Genomic DNA, 19,159 nt, shown 5'->3' with positions numbered 1-19,159 from the left:
GGCCGGGAAGGAGATGTAGTGTAAGTTCGCTTACTGGCCCTGCGCTAGTGTTTATCATTTTCCCCCACAGGAAAATTGCACTTTTATATCATGAGGAGTTTCAAATAGAGTCTCCATACCCATTAACACAATAACAGGGCTGCTGAAGTGTCTTCAAAGGAGAGTGGTTATTTATGTTGTTGTCAGCAAATAACTTGCAAAGTGGTGGAGTCAGCTGGATTTAAGGTTCCCTTTACCGCCTGCCTGATAAAGCCCTTTGCCTCTTTCAAGGCGGCCTGAGAAAGAAGAGAAGGAAGGAAGTCAGCCAAGGTGATGTGAGCTGGGTGGGCAGATCGCGCTGCTGGAGGTGCTCAGAGCAGTCATGTGCTTGGGTAGTGGTTTTCAAATGCTGGGAGTTCACTTTTCCAAGGAGATTAATTTTTTTCTTTTGTTAAAAAAAAAACACACACAACAATCCCAGAATGTAAATGTATAAGAATTGGAATATGCACAAAAATGAAAATAATTGGGTTTATAGGTAACATTCTTCCTTTTTTTTTTTTCAGTAACATTTTTCTTTACTGTTATTTAAAAATTATTCACTTTTTAAAAATTTCCAGAGGGAGACAAATGCACTCATTGTTTAAAGGAGATAGGTGTTGACCCCCAAGTGTACTGATTTCAGAGCCCCTACCTCCAAGGAAAACTTGGAGGGGTCTTTCCTCCAACCGTTCAGGCACATTCTCTCATGGCACACGCAAGTGGACTCCTGACTTGAGGCCTCCCGAGTCTAACAGAGGCTTCTGGGGCTGAGCTCTCCTAGGCTCTCTAGCGCAGACAACCGGCTCGCTTGCCTTCCGGAGGAGCGGGCCTCCCTGAGTGCTGGTGGACGGAGCGTCTCGTGGCTGGCAGCACACACCTGTGAGTGTGCTGGTGGGCATCTGCGGGGTCTTGTCAGCAGCTCTTAGAAGGTGGCGTTTCTTTGTCTAAAACTCAGTGGCCCTGGCAAAGATCCGACCCATAACCTAGATCTTGTTCACGTTATCTCCTTACCAATGCACTGACCTACTCAGAACAAGGAGCAGAGAGCCTTCGGTGACCCCTCCTGCGCTCTGGGTACAATTAGAATGGCGTGGCGGCAGAAAGCCCTTGGGGGCCCCTCCTTTTGACTGCAGCTCCAGCTCTTGCCTTATCACACTCTTTCCAGGCTCCCAGCCCTGATGAGGTTCTTTCACACCTCTCTTCATTTATACCTCCTTTTCCTTCTGCTCAGAGTATTATTCCCTGACTTCTTACCTAGCAAGTTTCTATTGGCTTTTCAAGACGGGATTTGGCTTCCACTTTCCTTGGACCTTTTCTTCCCTTTTGTTAGCATAACACCCTATGCATAACTCTACCAAACCCATGGTTGTTAGTCTGTACATTGTCTGTACATTGTTCTTTGTTCATAGCTGACTCCAAAACGCCCAATACAATGCCTGGCGTGTATTAAATGCCCAGTGAACGCTTAAATTAGAGAAACTTCTCAGCAGGGAAGAGTGCTCTTAAGGTGTTGAGAATGAGAATAGCATTAAGAAAGAATATTTCTTCTTTATTACATTAAATACAAACTGTTAAATCCAATAAAATAAACATATCCATAGTTATATTTTGTTTTTAATATACCAATAGAGTTAAAAAGAAACACCTCTCCAAACTTGCTTTTGTTTTCTTCATATAATCCAAAAAAGTCTTTGAGTTTGAAATCATAGGAAGCACTGTACTAACTAGATTTGTTATAAAAACCAAGATCTTGAAGGAGTAAAACTTGGAAAACCCATTGTTAACCTTAGGAAACTGCCGATGTGGACTGCATATTTGATTATGCTCATGAAAGTTCCCCAGTAATTATTTAATTGCCTTAGATGTGGTACTATATCTAAGTCTAAGGTACCTGTCCCCCAGAGACCAAGAAACTGAGCTATAGTAAGTCATTGGTCTAGTGGTGAAGCCCATTCCCGAGAACTCTGCCCAAAATGTCTTGATATTTATTATGATAGATGCCATTAGTTTTTTGTTCAGCTATAAGTATCCAGATACTGAAAGGAAGTCTTAGCGTCTAAACCACAGTATTTATACTTACTTTGTTTTGTTTTTAGAAATGTCTTCTCTGTTTAAAAAAATCTTAGTTATAGTGCTATCTTAGTGCTCTCTTAGTGCTATTTTAGGTCTTTTTTGTTTTCTGCAGCGGTGAATTACAGGGGTAGACTGCATATTTTATAAAGCAGACGTTTCACAGGAATATTCTTCTATAGCACTGCCTTGATACACATAATACTTCCTCTAAGAAGCTTAGCTTTCAAAGATACGACCAGTCCTCTAACTTAACTTCCCAGCCAAAGCGAAGAGGGAGGCAGCCATCGGACGGTTCTGGCTCCTTGGGGTCCCTCTGAACCACGAGCAGTTGTGATGTTTGTGGAAACGGTGGTGCTGAGCTCTGAGGTCGGCCGATCTCACCCATACAGCAAGTCCAATCCCACCGTTAGGCTTCCAGGCCTAACCCTGCCACTGGGCGCCTAGGTCTTTCATGTTCGCCATCCACAAACTACTTTGGCTTGGACACCTTTCCCATTTGCAGAGAAGCAGTCAGCCTTGTTTTCCTGTTTCTTAATGGCTTTTACATGTCATCACACTAAACCACCGAGAGAGGCACAATGCTGGGGATTCTTCTTTTCACCTGCTTTTGTCTTCCTGGACTTGATGAAATTTACAACTTCTTTGTCTCTTCCGATTATCCTGCAGCCAAAACAGAGAGAGAGGGAGAGAAAGGAATATTGGCAGTTGCCTCTAATTAGATTTATGCTCTCATCTTTAAAGTTATCTCTCTTCTTATATTACTATTCCGGGTGTTAGGTAACTTGCCTTAATGTAGTCACCCAACAGTTAGTTACTAGGGCTGTGCCCCAGATCATCTGTCACCAAGACAATTTGATTCTTTCTGGAGTGGCTTCAGCTCTGTGAGCAACGGGGAGCCAGGGCTGGGCTGGCTGCTCACCCCGTTGCCTCAGCCACTTCGCTCCCTCTCACTGTGTACAATCAATGTGGGGATTGCTAACATAAAAAATATGGCAAGAACTACAAAATAACTCTGGCAAAGTTCTTTTGAATTCCTCTGGGGAAGATTTTTTTTTTTTTACTCCATTATTAAGCTAAAATTCAGTATACTTGCATTTAATAATGTACTTTCGCAATTGATCAGACATTTTAGTTTTTAGAGATCTTTTAATCCATATTTCAAAATAGAGAAAACAGAAGCTTTTTGTTTTTACTTTACCTTTTGCTGTTTTACTAAGTGTATATCTAAATGCTGTATATCTGATGCTGTATATCTAAAAATCTTTCAGTTTTACTCATAAAAACTGAATAAAGTTTAAGAGTTACTGTGTCTTAGTAACTCTTAAAATCTAGAACATTTCTGGGAAAATGGACTAATAACAAGTTTTCTTTTTCTCAATTTAACTTTTGAAGCATGTTTGAATTTAATATATTTTTGGAGAGGAAAAAAGGATTTCTATGAACCTGTGGCAAAATCTTAGTATGTTTATCTATATTTTATTATTTGTAATATTGTCTTGACAACCCTATCTGAAATATCAGACTCTTAAAAAGAAAATAAAGTTTGCAATTCAGGGTCATGTTTCCCTCTGTCCTGCTCTGTGATATGTGGAAAAGAGACAGAATGGTATTTCATCAGAAGCTGGTCTGGTTTAACTTTCAGCATTTCTGTGTTTTCCCAGATATGATCTTTCTTCAGGGAACAGAGGTCATATTTAAAGTGGCTTTAAGTCTGTTGGGAAGCCATAAGCCCTTGATTCTGCAGCATGAAAACCTAGAAACTATAGTTGACTTTATAAAAAACACACTACCCAACCTGGGCTTGGTGCAAATGGAAAAGACCATCAATCAGGTATGATTCAGTCTAAACCTTCCAAAAGGTAAAGTGATCCTGGATACATAAAAGCTCAATTTTGATTTGTTTGTTTGTTTTTGAGCAGAACCTATTTTCTACCACTTTATATTTTGGGCAGCATCTTACATGATGCCTGGCAGATAGGAGGCACATCACAAATGTGTTCAGAGATTAAATGCATGTCTGAGTGTGTGTGTAATGGTGAAATGCCACGTGGACACTCGGTGGCAGTGTTTAGGTGTGATAACCAGCACAGATTATCCATTGTTTCTTATAATTAAGAGGCTTCACTCCTAGTTGAGAGTTTTTTTGGAATACATACACTTATTCAATGTAGGCTTTTGTAAAATATGTGCTTTGATTTTTCTGCTGAGTGGTATTTGGAATTTTCTAAAAATAACTGATAGCAAAGTTATGATAGAGCGTATGTATTCTGTAAGTTTGTGGGGTGTGTGTGTGTGTGTGTGTGTGTGTGTGTGTGTATTAATAGAAGTCATTTCCCCAGCTGTGGTTTCAGCACCTTTGGTTTCTGGCTATAAGTAGAATCATTACTCTCCGAAATGGTAGGGGTGAGGGCTGAATTGAGCCAGTAATTATAACTAGACCAGTTGTTAAATGATTTGGGTTAGGAGTGGGAGCAGCTTCTGATTCTGTGCAAGGAAGAATCTCCCATTAATGATTGCTGACTGTGAAGGACTGGGCTGCTTGGCAGAGGGTGGGGTCACCCTTGGAATTGTCCAGAGGTCAGATGACTGAGAGTGCTCTGGAAGAGAGTCTGCATCGGGCACTGTAGAGTCAGCAGTCAGACGTTTCCTAAGCCTAGAACTTAACCTCACGTGTTCCAAATACAATGACAGCATAGAACCGTTTTCTAAAAACAAATAGTGAAATAAAGCTATTTTTTAAAAATCCTTATTCTGAGGGTTTCTGTGAATCCAAGAGAAATCCAGTGATTCCAGGGGATTGCACCCAGATGCAGCTTTTGTGATTTCCTTTGCTGCCCCTCCTTAGTTGGGAAGCTCAGGAAAAGAAGCAAGATGGCCTGGAGCTAGGGAGGGCATCATGCCAACTGTCACTTGGGACCTCTGCACGTCTCATACGCCTGTAGGAGAGCAGGTCTCCACTCTGCACATTCATCTTCAGTTCACTGTAGCTTTGCCTCTCTGTATTTTACTTCCCTGGCACGTTTCTCTCGATGTGAATAACTTTGGCTTGTTGAGACCTTACTTTTGCCAGGTTCTGTGTGAATCTATAAATACACATGATCTCATTTAATCATGAGCGCACCCCTGAGAGGAGAGGTGGTTTTAACCCCTGAGGAACCCAGGGCTCACAGTGGTTAATTAACTGGCCCACAATCACTCTGCTGCAAAGTGAAAAGGGAGGGTCTCAAACTCAGGTCCTCTGGCCTCAAAGTGCTTTAGCAGTTACTCAGTACCCCCATGTGCCTGTGGGTGTCCTTTAATTACAAAGTTTTTCTATATTTTACTTGTATTTTAATACTGAATTCTTCACCTTTGTGATTCTTTAAATGCTGGTGTTTTGTTCAGAATTCAGAGCTTTCATTGCAAATACTTACATTTTAAGGCTCCTGGGGCAAACACGGAGCTGTGATTACCTAAACCAAAGTCTGTGCCCAGGGAGTTCCCTGCCTTTGCTCCTGGCTCGAAGGCAGGCAGCCTCAACTGACGTTCAATTTACCTCCTGGATATTGAGCTCCAAACAAACAAAACAAAAAATCCCGTTTTCCTCCCCTTTTCTGTAATAGATACTTACTAAAAGTATTGTATTGGATACTCTTTAAATGTTAGAAGAATGGCCATGGACACGGCTTGGAGAGAGAACCGTTTTGTATGTGTGCATCTGATTTGTGTCAGGCAACTGTTTTTGCACTTGGCATCCTTTTCTACTAACTTCTTAACAACTCTGGAACGTGTATTATAATCCCCATTTCTATAGTTGGGGAAACCAGGCATGGAAAGACTAACATGCACCACACCCTGTATAACGTGGCAGAGCCAAGAAGGTAACGTGTCTCTCTGACACGAAAGCCCATCCTATGAAGAAAAGAAGCATGTAATCCAGTAATTACAAGTGTGCTACTGTGGTGCTTTTGTGAGGGCTTATGGGAGCCAGGCTGGTGGAGTGAGTGCTGACGGTTGAAAATTGAGGGAATACAGTTAAGCTGGGCCAAAAAGAATGCGGCAAGCCGGGGGTCGGCACACGTTTTCTGCAGAGGGCCCAGTGGTAGTTTCGGCTTTGTAGCCATAAGGTCTCTGCTGCCTTTGCAGCGTGGAAGCAGCCATAGACAGTGTGTATAGGAATGAAGTGCCTGTGTTGCAATAAAACTTTATTTACAACAACATGCAGTGGGGCAGATTCAGTCCACAGACTGTAGTTTGCTGACTCGTGATTACAGCATCTGCAAAGGCATGGGAGTGAGAAAATAGAAATTCTAGATGCCTGACACATTCAGCTTTTGTTTTTCTTTTTTTCTTTTTTGATTTGTGTGTGTGTGCTTGTGGGATGGTTGGAAACTAAGGAGTAATGGTGTAGGGAAGACAAAAATCTACATTTTGGGACCCACATTTTTATTCTGCCAAACGTCTTCACAGGAAACAGATTAAATGACAGTGGGTCTTTGCCCATTTTTCCTGCCAGAACTTGACGTGAGTGCTGTGTGTCAAGCTTTCTGCCCCTCTCACTGCCCTCTCCCCTCCAGTAGGGTCTCAAGTCCTACTCAGAATGGAGGCCTGAGGTGCAGTGTGATTCTCTGCAGTCTTCGAGGGCTCCGGGGCTGGAACCTTGGAGATCCACAGAGTAGAAGTGATAGATGTCCCTGACTGAGTATATTGCCCTGTGTATGGGTGGGCGGAGTCTGTGGTAGCCACGTGTCATGCAGGGTCTCAGCTCCCACTCCCCACACCAGAACGCAGGACATGGTGAGGACAAAAAGGAACACCAACCGAGCCATAGATAGGGGAGTCATACTATATTCTCACTGGCAGCAGGGTTGGAGACATAGGAAGCAGGAGCCACACGGTGTGCAATCCGTTGTCCCCTTCTCTGCCAACCAACCAACCCCATAGCCACGGAAGTTATATTAGTGGCTAATGGCTAACCAGTACAGATGATGGCCACCCAACCACAGCAGATGGCCATCTGGTCACCTTTTGATGGCCACCTAATAACCGAGCCAGCACCTTTCCACGTGAGGCTGAGAGCCTGGAAACTGCTCTCTGGGGCTCTGTCCCCACACCATGGCTCCATTTCATTAAATGTACTCCCTGTAGATGGTTTCAGCTTGAGCAACTGGGACACAATCTGCATCCAGGATTGGGGGGGTGGGGGAATAGCTGAGGACGGGGCTCTGGAACTCTGGCTCAGTATAGACAGGCAGGGAGCAGCCACGGAGGGGCATGTCAGAGTTGAGAGTCCAGGGCAGACGATCTCTGAAGGCTCTGTGGACTTCCTCAGTGTAACTTAACTGTCCGGTGAGTATAAGCCATGAAACTCCTCCGACCCAAGAAGGGGGGAAACCCAGGAAATAAACAGAAACTAAGAGGAGGTCAGGTTTATATTGTCACAGTGAGTGCCCTCTGCTTGTGCAGCCTCGGTTCAGTGTAAGGAAGGAAACAGAGTTAGGGGGCTGCGGGCTTTGGGAAACAGAGCAAAGAGCCTATTTTCAGCATCCTTTGGGCTCTGTTCAAAGTGTGGTCGTCACTGTACTACATAGGAAGCCGCAGGAAATGCACAATCTAGGGCCCCACCCCAGACCTGCTGAGTCAGAATCTGCATTTTAACAAGATCTCCAAGGGATTCACACATAGGGGAACATTTGAAAAGCTCCACTATGGGCAGCTTCATTGTCAACACAGGAGGCAGTTCTCTGTACTAGCTGAGCTTATAGAATGGAAACCAGCATCTTAACAAGGTTCTTTTGTTCAGAAGGCACTCTCGCTCCCCAAAATCAGTGGCGAGGCTGCCTCTTCTGCCCTTAGGAGGAGCCCTGGCTGCTTGGGCAGTTTGCACTGTTGAAAATGAATACTTTTTTAAAAGGCCAATCATCAGTGATGGACCAAGAGGGTGGAGTATGGCGGGAGGGGTGTTTTATTTTACCACTGGCATTGGTTAGAATTGCTCGCATGTGGTAATAATAAAAAGCAGACCAACTTTTCGTTGGGTTTATTATTGTTTTTAAATTCCCTGCAGACTCTGTGCCCCCTTATTGCCGATACCTGGGCAGACTGCTCCACTCTCCAGCCTTCTGTGTACCACTGACGCGGGCCAGCATCTGGGGGCGGGGACGGTGGAAAGTACGTGGCTAGTTCAGCAGGCATCAGGCTTAATGGCTTCAGTATACAGTGTCCACAGGCTGCGAGGAGAAACACTGAGTCTCCAACAGCACGTGAGCCAAGAACGTAAACAGACAGTTCACTAAAGAGGAGATCCATCTATTAATAGTAAACAAGTATCCGGGAAAATATTAGTTTCATGCGTTATTTAAATTTAAATAACATATAATGCTTTACCTACTAGATTGACCAAGCAAAAATTTTTAACACCAGTACACAGTGCCAAGGGTATACTGTATCTGGCACATTCATATGTTGCTAATGGCATTGTACATCGATAATTCCATGTGGGAAGCAATTTGGCAACATGTATCACAAGCCAATAAAACATTCATACCCTTTGACTCCGTAATCCTATTTCTTGGAATGTTTCCTTAGGAAATAATCCAAAATATGGGAAAAGCCATATGTACAAGGGTGTTTAGAGTTGTCATTTACAACAACGAAAACGTGCGAGTGACTGGGTATGCAACACTCAATGAATGGATTCACATGGTCATGATATTTCAACTTGGTAGAATCCCATGAAGCCATTTATAATTATGGTTATAAAGAATATGTAGCAATTTGAAAAAGAATTCTTTGAGGACTGGGGCATAGCTGCAGAATTGAGGGCTCTAAATGTTTGCACTGCCAGGAGATAATGATGCAATTAGGCAAAAATGATTATGACCCAGAATGGTTCCTAGGGATTCATGGGGGCCTGAAAGAGTGTACACATTTAGGCACAGTTGAAAGCCACTAACCTTAGCAGATTATCAATCTGTATAAAAAGCCAGAGGTTTTGTTCCCAGGTTTTCCAGGTTAGGAGCTCCTTCAAAAATAAATATTGGTGGAAGAAAAAGAAGTAACTGTATGTATGACATTTATTCTGCACTGTATTTATAACTATACACCAATGCCACGGCAGTCTCAGTTTTTATGTTGGTGGTTTTCACTCCGTTTGAGCTATTCAGAAGTTCCATGATGTGGCATCCTTTGTAATTTTGCCGAAGCACGAGGTTGAATGTTAGGGTTTCACGACAAGTGTGTGGAAGCAGAGCTAAGCGAGCTCTTAGCTATGCGAGTGCCTACTCAACTTGCCAGGCACATGCTGGGAACTTCCATGCGTTGTCTTGTGTAATTCCCACTGCGATGCTGGGAAGGAGGTGGTTTCACTCCCATGGTGGCAGCCATGATCCTGGGAGAGGTCAAGGAACTTGCTGAAGGTCATTCAGGGAGTTGCCAGTGGAGCCCCGACTTGAGTCTGACTCAAAGCCTCTGAGTTAGTTTCCTCGACTAAAAATAGAGATGATAATCTCTGCTGACAACTCTGAGGGACAACAGAGAATCAGGTCCATCCAGTAAACTGCTCACACACATGCCACAAATACAATGTGTATTAATTTTTCGTCATCGGACGACTGGTGCCTCGTTAGTATTATCCATTGAATTAAATTGAAAACCAGGAAGCGGAGAAATTAATCTGAAGAAAGAGAAAATAAGATTGTTGGGAATGATGAGAAAGTAAACATGGTTTTTGAAAATTGATTTCAGGGAAGCTAGGATTCACCCATGTTTGAATGCTAACGCTGTCATGAGGGGAAGTGAGTTTTTCATTGATTTTAACTCTGTTGGCCTTTCTTAAGGAAATGCAGTGAAGAGTCAGTTTCTGCTCTTGTAAAGTCTAACTTCATTCTCTAAATGTGTGTTCTGATCATGCAGGCTATTTTTATACGGTGACTGAATTCTCAGATCCCACAGATTCATGTTGGGGCTTCACTCCTGGTGTGGGGAGGCACAGCCCCGTGGGGCGATCCCACACAAACAATGAGAAAGAAGGGAGAGGCCCGGGGCGGCAGCCTTTGCCCTCTGACCCCCTCTTCAGCCCTGCTTCCATCAAGCTCACTCACCAAGAGAAAGTACAGGCATGAACAACTCACTCCCTTGTGCACTTGGGGTTGTTTTTCACACGGGTGGTTTTTTCATCACTGTTACTATTATGGGAAGGAAGGCAGCTCAGGCATTGTTTCGTATTCACTCATCTGTGTGGGTGACATTTGGGTTTTGGCTCTTTTCTGCATGTCTTGTGTGCAGAGAAGGGGTTTTTAGTAAACAGTTCCATTACTTAGCCGTTCTTGTAACTCTGAAAACCCAACTGAACTATAATTAAACTTTGACTGGGTGACTGGGCACATGGGGCTATGATTCTTTTGTTTTGTTTTGTTTCCTCCCTTTGACCGACAATTAATGTATCTAACCTAATAGAATTTTCAGAGTAAAAGGAAATAAGTTCTGAAATAAGAACTAAAAATAAGTTTTTGTAAGCCTTTTTTAAAAATAAGGTTTTGGCTTTTGGAAAAGAGACCCACATTTACTGTTATCTTAGGTTTATGTCTAAATCCTTTCTACAGTCTTTCTTCCTAAGTAAAATTACTACCTTCTTCGTGCAGAATTTTCCTGGATTATCACTTACATACCAGGCACAGAGTGTTTAGTGGGTACTCGTGGACACGGTCGCGTGTGTGCGTGCATGCATGCCTGTGTGTGTGTGTGTGATTTTTCTCATTTTCAGTGCCTGATGACTTGCCTGTATTTAACAGGTGTTTGAGATGGATATCTCTAAACAGCTACAAGCTTATGAGGTGGAGTACCACGTGCTTCAAGAAGAGCTCATCGATTCCTCTCCACTCAGTGACAACCAAAGAATGGACAGATTAGAGAAAACCAACAGCAGCTTACGCAAACAGAACCTCGACCTCCTCGAACAGCTGCAGGTAGAGCTTATTCACGACGCAGCTTCCTGAGCCCCGAGCGTGTGGTAGTTCATTAACCCTCCAAAGGCACTGGCAGGCTGGCTTTTCCCATGACCGTAGGACCTTTCTTTCCCCGGTCTGTTTATAGCTGGGATCAAAGGTATCCCAGGAGAATTGAGCCTTTTTATTAGGGAGCAGACAGATTGTCCTTTGCTGGGGTCAGACAGTCCTGGAGCTTGCTGGGAGGCTGTTTCTGCACTCAGCCCTTTAGGAAACAGGCCCGGAGATGAACTTGCGTTCAGCATGCCATGGTGCTATTCGCTGAATGGCAGCGATTGTGCTTTGAGTCATGATGAGAGAATCAAAGGCTCGAGCTGCCGTGAGCGAAACCAGCGTGGTCCTTGGAGGGATGTTAAGGGAGGAAAGTGACACCAAAACCTACCAGAGCATGTGATCACGAGACCTGAGCCCTTGGCCCAAATGCAAAGGTCTGATTAATGAAGGTCACAGCCCTCCACTCTGGAAGCTTACATTTTAACATGGACAAGTGTGGATGAGGGCATGCTGTAGAAAGGCAAACGCAGACCCTGCACACAAACGGGTGACGTGGAGCAAACCCAGAGGCATAATCCGAGACCTGCTTTTCCCGGGTGTGGTGTTGTCCCCAGTCACGCTGCCATCCTGGGCAGACTGCTGACGTCTGTCCTGATCCCCTCATTTGTGTGACAAGGACAAGAATGCCGAAGTGCATAGCACAACTCCTATGCCAATCAGAGGGAGTAAAGGAACCCTGCCATCTCCTTTTTTAACAATCACAAACAGGTGGTAATGCTGTCAGTGGTAAGGAATTGTTTGTGGGGTGTTTGAAAGAATTTGGTTTGAGTTTCTGCAGAGAAAAATACACATTTTTCCCCGAAGTATGTATTTTATGGTGGTGTCGGGCTGACCTTAGAATAGGCTTTCCGTCCTGATGTGAGCCTCTTATTTTGCTCCATAGAAGTCGCTGCTTTGCAGATGTAAGCTTGGCGATGATAGGAGAAGGCCAGCATTTGAGAGCCTAATAAATCAACCCTTCTCTGCAGTGCTTTGCTCCCAGCAGGGATTTGTCCCATAGATGGGAGCAGATATTTATTGTAGAGGAACAAAGAAAAATGCTTTCCCTACCCAGTCCTAACTACTTATCACATTTAGAAATTAAGCTGCTTTTCCCCCTCAAAGTTGAGATGTCCTAACTAATAATATATCTGTGTACAATCTCTCCAGGACGTCTGTGCTGCAATCTGAAGGGAAGGTGCCAGGGGTAAAGAGCCTTATTTGGCCTGAAAGGTCTGCAGTGTAGGTGGTAATTTTAAATGACTTCCAAACAAACAGTAGTTCCCTGAAATATAACAGGATGGAAACATTTCTAACAAAGCTCAGACTTGCATTTGAAGCTCTTGGCTTGTTAAGATAGGCAATAAAATGAACCTAAAAAAAAGGTTCATTTTATTGGGCTACTGCCCAGGTGTGTGTGTGTGTGTGTGTGAGAGAGAGAGAGAGAGAGAAAGGATGGAGAGTAATTTTATGCTGCTTCTGTGATACTGTTCCTTTTTGTGAAGAGAGGGAGTTGTGAAAAGCTGCTCCCATACCTACATTCCTCAAGAAAGGCATCAGGTGGTTACAGTAATAACAGATATTCTCCTTGGAACTGTCCTTCTCTTCACCAAGTGGCTCCCCACGTCTGGAGGCACATTCAGAACGACAGCTTGTGCCAGCCCAGCAGCCTTTACTGCTGCTTTGCTGGGCTGGGTGCCAGGGCATCCAACACCCATAAGACCCTGCTGCTCTCACAGAGTCGCAGTAGGACTGTGTAGTATCCATCTGTGGGGGCTGGTATAGTTTTCTCGTTACCCTCTACAAGTCACACGGATTTACTGTCTTTCAGCCAGACTGTGTAAGTTCCGGGGACTCTCACCTTTTTTTTAAACAGTTTTCAGAGTCCAAGGATAGGTGTCCAATGCAATGCTTAATTTTCAAACATTTATTCTTTCCCAAAGTATCACAATTGACCTGTTCTCTAGCTTTGTTCTGAAGTCCCATTTATTTTCTTGTTAAATGCTCAAGAACGTTGTCTAGCACCTGAGATCAAACCGTTGCCTGTTTTGTCCAGTCGTGTACATAAGACGATGGCATAGACATGTCGGATGGTACCAAATCATAGCGGGCGTGCATTTTTCATAACAATCAACTACAAGGCGTCGATGGCGCCCATGAGTTAGGTGCTGCGGGAGGCCGGACCCATGTGCAGGATGAGATGTGCTCTTTTCCACGAAAGAGCTTCAGTCTCGTTGAGGAGACCCGATGTTCACGCAGAACAGTAAATGACCGTGCACAGCAGCTGACTACCGAGCTGCGGGGTACGCCGCAGAATGCCGGGGGACTTCTGCTAGGGACGAGGTGGTGCCTGACGCAGGCCTCGACCGTAGGTAGGGCTGAGGATGGGAAAGGAGTGCCGGGAGATAGACACACACCCAGCGTTGCCGCCCCTGCCTGGTCAGCTGACAACTTAGAATTTCAGTCCTTTTCTCCTTCCATTTTGAGTGTCCCAGTAGCACCGCCAGAGCTAGACTTTGAGTCAGGAGTCGTCTGCCTGGCACAAGTATTATCTTGTTCAAAACACTTTTCCCTGTTTTGAAAATGAGGAAAAAAAAGTACATGTACCATTTTTCCCCACCTAAAATAAATGGGGACGTGTAGAGGGTTGGACAGGATTAACGAGCTGAAGCAGTCCCTTCGTGACCCAGTCACCTGAGCAGCACACAGTGTAGCTGTGCGCTGAGGCACAGGCCAGACGGCCTCAGGGACAGCAACGTGAAGGTCGGGGTTTCTGTGGTTTTCTCCAGAAACCCCTCAGCTTCACCGGAGCCAGCTCACCCATTGCCTAGGAAGCCTTCCTGAGCCCGTCAGAGAAGAGCACCTGGAAGTTCTACCTGCCTGACATTAATTTTGTGCCGAGCATGTAGACCAGGAGTACATGAGGACACTGCTTTGCTCCGTGGTGGTGACCCGTTTGAGAGACCGCGCGCGAGCCTCTTGCCAGAATGCCCGGCTCTTCCCAGCTCTCCACCCGTGTTCCAGGGAAAAGGCCCATGTTTCTCGACATAGTGATATCTTGTTACTATAAGGAAAGTAAAAGAGAATTTCAGATTAGAGCGCATTATGCTACTACTCGGGCCTGTTCGGATTCCATTTTGACTGTCAGTCTGAAATCAGTTTGCACTTGTAAATACATGTAGTAGTCAGAACAGGCCGGCTGTGCTGCTGTAATAGAGCCCCGGCGCTCAGTGGCTTAGCACAATAGAAGTCTTCGTCGCCAAAGCTCCTCCTCTTCTCCATGAAGCGTCCTTCGGTTCTGTCAGAGCTGCAGTCCCTGGAGTGGGTGGCTCAGCGCTCGGGCTCCTTCTGCATTGGGATGCCACCATCTCAAAGAGTGGCTTCCAAAGTAGCTACTGCAGGGGAGGAAAATGCTGGAGGACACAGGAGTGCCTGGCCTGCCTGCAAGAGAACCTGGTAAATACAGTCTTCCTGGATGGCCAGATGCACTGACAGTAAACAGTAGACTCCTCTCTGCCAAAATAGGACTCCACGTTGTCCCCAAAATATGACAGCAGAGCGTACAGTAGATCCCCGTGTTGTCACTGGGCAGTTGCAGTCTCATCTTTTCTTTTATTCTCCAGGTGGCAAATGGCAGGATCCAAAGCCTCGAAGCCACAGTTGAGAAGCTTCTGACCAGTGAAAGCAAGCTGAAGCAGGCGGCCCTGGCCTTAGAGCTGGAGAGGTCAGCGCTGCTGCAGACGCTGGAGGAGCTTCAGAGGCGGACTGCAGAGCTGGGCGCGCCACGGCCTGACCTCACACTGCCCCAGCCCACGGGCGACTGACAGCGCAGGGCACAGCACCTCGCCAGGCATGGCTCTGGGGGAGACATCGTAACACCGTCCTGATACTGTCCGGGCCTTAACTGAGCGGGACAGAAGATGCAGGAGGGGAAGAACGAAGCGTGAAGCACGCTGCTCAGGGAGGAAACTTGCTTGCCAGCAGGCAGATTCTTCTGAACTAAAACTTGCAATTCAGGGGGGCGAATGTCCCATTGTTTTTGTTGTTGTTTAGGTTCCAGTTGGTCCCTTCTCTGGTTCTAATTACTGTAATCAGTAGACTTAGACGGCATGGACATGAATAAATGCACCTTTATGTTTCCTTTTTCGGTATCACTGTGTCTGTAAGGAGCATTCATAATACTGTGGAATTGCGAAAGCTGGAAGGGCTCGCAATGATTCTTCTGGCAAAGATGTGGGTCCATCTTTTTTCCAAGGAGGATTGGTGTGACTGCACCCTCAGCATCACCTACTTTTGTTATGGAAGGCCAAAATAACCATTAGGAAAGATCAAAAGTGACCTATTTAAATTTAACAGCTTGAATTTGATCACTGTCCTTGGTCTTTAGTGACATTTCTTTCTTAAAAACATAGTATTTTCATACATTTGTTTTCGCTTAGCCCTTCAGTATTGATCAAAATCATTGTAGATAAATGTTTTATGGGAAAATCACCGTTTTTAAGGTATTGCTAGCATTACTAGCATTGCTAGCATGCTCCTTGCAGTGGTGGAGTCCGAGATATTTATTTATTTGTGGTGTTTCATATCCATGTTCTAGAGTCATGTATGCATTTTTGCCTGTTGTATGATGGACTACATCTGCGTGTCCCTTTAAGCCTCTACCCATTGGGAATCTGATTCCTTGCAGAAGTAGCAGGCCACATCAGAATTTTAAGGGTGCCAGAGATTCTGGGACTTTCAAAAAAGATCAGCCTAAAATTGCAATTAAATGTATGGCAGCTGAGATCAGTGTTTTGGCGGTAGGACGTGTGTTTTAAACATAACTCACAATGCAGTGACGTGCACTGCCCCCTGCCTGCCCCCATCCCGCCCCCCCGCCCCCCCACACACACACACAAACATACACTCAGGATGATGAGGACTCTGTGCCTTCAACAAGCAAAAAGCCGTTCACGGTGGCTCTGGTTTCATCTGGTCACTATGTAGGGCCTCTAACATGTGCTCTCAGAATGGGTGGTTTTCTTACAAAGGAAGGAGTAGAGAGGAGCTGGGTAGGCATATGTCACTTCCTTGAAAGCAGAATCATTTCTGGTCTTTACTTTATCGCTGTAACCACTTCTATTCCAAAGAAGTTTCTTTTGACTTTCTCAGTGGTCGGCCTCTCTTTTAAGCCTGAGATGAAAGGAAGGATTTTCATAGTTGGAGTCATTATAAACCTTCCCAGACATTTTGAAGGGAGACAAACATGCTGCCCCAGGGCCTGAACACGTGGTTGACACTGGGACTCCCGTTCCCCTGTCCGAGGATAGCAGTTCTCTTCACAAACCAGGATTACAAGCCCAGCAGCCTTTCTTCCAGGTTGTCACTCCCACCAGATATAACTTAGAGGAGTTCACATTTGAGGGCTTCTTTCCACATATTTTACTGTTTGAATGTTTAATAATGTTGAAATGTGGACATCTTATGACCATTCCTCAAAAACATTGACTCTGCATTAAATAAGAAACAAGAAAGCAATAAAACAATTCATGTGCACTCTTTTATGGTGTTTTTTTTTTTTTTCATTTTATTTGTTTTTTTATTATCAGGACTTTTGCTTTTCAGCCCAGGAGTGAAGGAATACCTCATGAACACCTACGGGTCAAAGTGCGACTATTACCTCAGCATCAGTGAAACCATTCGAAGTGTGGGCCTCCTGTGTTTGTAGTATCGCTACCCACGTGCTTGTTATGTGATAGCATCTCTCCTTGGGGGGTGAGCAGTAGCACTAATGAGACCAGCTCTGTCAGTGGTGTGTGCCAGCGAGTGCTGCTGTGACATTGCACTGGGCACGGGGGACTGTTTATGTAAGCATGTGTCTCAGACCGAGTCTGAGCCAGGGACGTGGCCAGGGAAAGAAAAATGCACAGAACCGACTTGTATCACTGCGTGAGGGCACGCAGAGGCAAATTTTTAAACCAAGTAAATTTTGTGTTCTATTTTTCCCCAGATGTACTCGTGTGTGTGCACTTCAAGGTTGTCTTTCTCGCGATACCATTTGTCTTTTCAGATGTAAGGCATTGAGCCTGCAGGAAGCACACTGTTGCTTAGAGAACATGTATAAAAATGTCTTCTTTGCCGAACACTCCACTTGGGGTCCTCTTAAGACTTACATGGAGATAGAACCATGTCTGGGGATTTGTGTGTTTGGTTTGGTGATGAATAGGGAGAAGAGGAGCTCTGATTGCTATGGGATATAGAATTCGTTACAGGAATTAGACCCAACACAACTGTGTGAGAAGCTGAAAAGTGAATTTGCAGAAGGTGTGCAAATTGAAGTGTGCGAATGAGCTAGTCCATCTGAGAAGCAAAACAGTGCTGAAATGTGCGTAGGAAGGGTTGTCTGCAGGGAGCTCTGTGGGAAGCTCTTCCTGCCATGTAGTGGCCACTTCTTTGCTTTTACAGCCAGGTGCCTCATGGTGGGCCTAGGGCCACCGTAGGTCAACACTCAAGGTCAACACTTGAGAAAGAGATGGAGGTAGAGCAGACAAGAAAGAGGATAGGCACCTCTGTGTCTGCTGGACGCCATATTTGACTGATGACCTCCAGAGAAAAATAGCCCTTCTTCACTTTCGCTTTCCAAATCTCACACAAGCGCATCTTTGAGTCAATTTCAATATACAATCACCCAGGGAAGGGAGCGCTGGGAAAGGTAGTTCTGACTAAACTCAGCAGTACAAAACGACCACAGTTAAAACCTGCCTGATTTGAATGATAGCATGCAGGCGGGAGTCGTTTTATAGAGGCCCTCCATCTAAATATATATGTCTAGTGATCCGTGCAGCTCACATTCACATTGACTTGGACTTTGAGAAGCACTGATGGTGCCACATGGGAGACTAAGAACTGCAACAGATCGTTGCTGGCACCAGGTCTTAACACCCCACCCTTCACCTGCTGCCCTCAGTCAAGTGTTACCAAAGTTCTACAAATTAAAATCCAGAAATTTTCTGTGTAGTAAGATCGTTTACAGGCCACATGGTGTTAAAACTCTGCCTTAGGGTTTGGAATGGCTCCGTAATCTTGGACTGTGAAAACTGGAGGGAACCTTCTACTTCATACTAGAAAAACACGTCCCACCTCATTTTATAGTGGAAAAAGCTGAGGTGAAGAGAGGTTCAAAGTCACCTAATTGTTGGCTACAGGATCAGAGTAAATTCCAAGTCTGACTGCTTAACAGTCAACACTTATCCAGCTCTAATTGCTGGGAGTTTTGAGAATCATTTCTGATAACATCAAGATTCAAAGCAAGGAAAGGCCTGTCTCATTTTCACAAGGGGGGGATCTGTACAGTAAGGAGCCCAGATCAGGTTCCCTCCAGAAATGTGACGTTTCCAGGGGCATTAATTTATCATAAGTTAAACCTGGGGGCTCTCCAGCCTCGCCCCACGTGCAGACTCATAGGCAGAGCAGTGCTGCTGCAACAGGGTCTGGATTGATGGGGTACAGTGTTTGTTATTTAAAAAAAATTTTTTTCAGTTGGGGAACAGTGTGTTTCTCCAGGGCCCGTCAGTTACAAGGCCGTTGTCCTTCAATCTAGTTGTGGAGGGCGCAGCTCAGCTCCAAGTCCAGTCGCCGTTTTCAGTCTTAGTTGCAGGGGGCGCAGCCCACCATCCCATGTGGGAATTGAACTGGCAACCTTGTTGGTGAGAGCCCGTACTCTAACCAACTGAGCCATCTGGCCACCCCTACAATGTTTGTTGACAGCCATTTCTTTTTCACCTTTAGACTTTTGAAAACCCTTGCATTGTAATATTTTTAGAAAAAAAAAATCAACCCAGAATTGCTTTTGGTTTTATAAAAGGGAAAGCTTCTATTATGTAAAGTTCTTTGCTGCCATTTGTAGAAATGATTAGAATGATAAGGAAAAGGTAAGAGTTTGATATGGAGCAGCCACAGTCTTATCTGGACAGTTTGAAACTAATCAAAAAATGAAAAGAACATTTTAGTACTTAGGCTTCATAGATACCTGCCTTCATATCTCTAAACTGAATAACCAACCATGTTGT

The 19,159-nt window shown here is 44.7% G+C and overlaps 1 protein-coding gene across 5 annotated transcripts in view; it reads left to right on the top strand.

Annotated features, from left to right (window-relative positions):
- Positions 1-16,649, top strand: part of TBC1D1 (TBC1 domain family member 1) — a 201,610-nt gene extending 184,961 nt beyond the window's left edge. For 4 of the 5 annotated variants that reach the window (XM_081057659.1, XM_081057658.1, XM_081057661.1 and 1 more), the window contains 3 exons: positions 3,756-3,925; positions 10,866-11,039; positions 14,735-16,649. In XM_081057659.1, coding sequence (XP_080913785.1) covers positions 3,756-3,925; positions 10,866-11,039; positions 14,735-14,935 — 545 coding nt within the window. In that variant the 3' untranslated portion in view covers positions 14,936-16,649. The remainder of the gene's footprint in view (positions 1-3,755; positions 3,926-10,865; positions 11,040-14,734) is intronic. The other variant, XR_013993874.1, reaches the window with a different exon arrangement.
- Positions 16,650-19,159: the final 2,510 nt, after the last annotated feature.

This window comes from Rhinolophus hipposideros (genome assembly GCF_964194185.1).
Source record: "Rhinolophus hipposideros genome assembly, chromosome: 1".
Lineage (NCBI taxonomy): Eukaryota > Metazoa > Chordata > Mammalia > Chiroptera > Rhinolophidae > Rhinolophus > Rhinolophus hipposideros.
The sequence above is the reverse complement of the archived record's forward strand: the minus strand, read 5'-3'. Positions and strand labels throughout refer to the sequence as shown.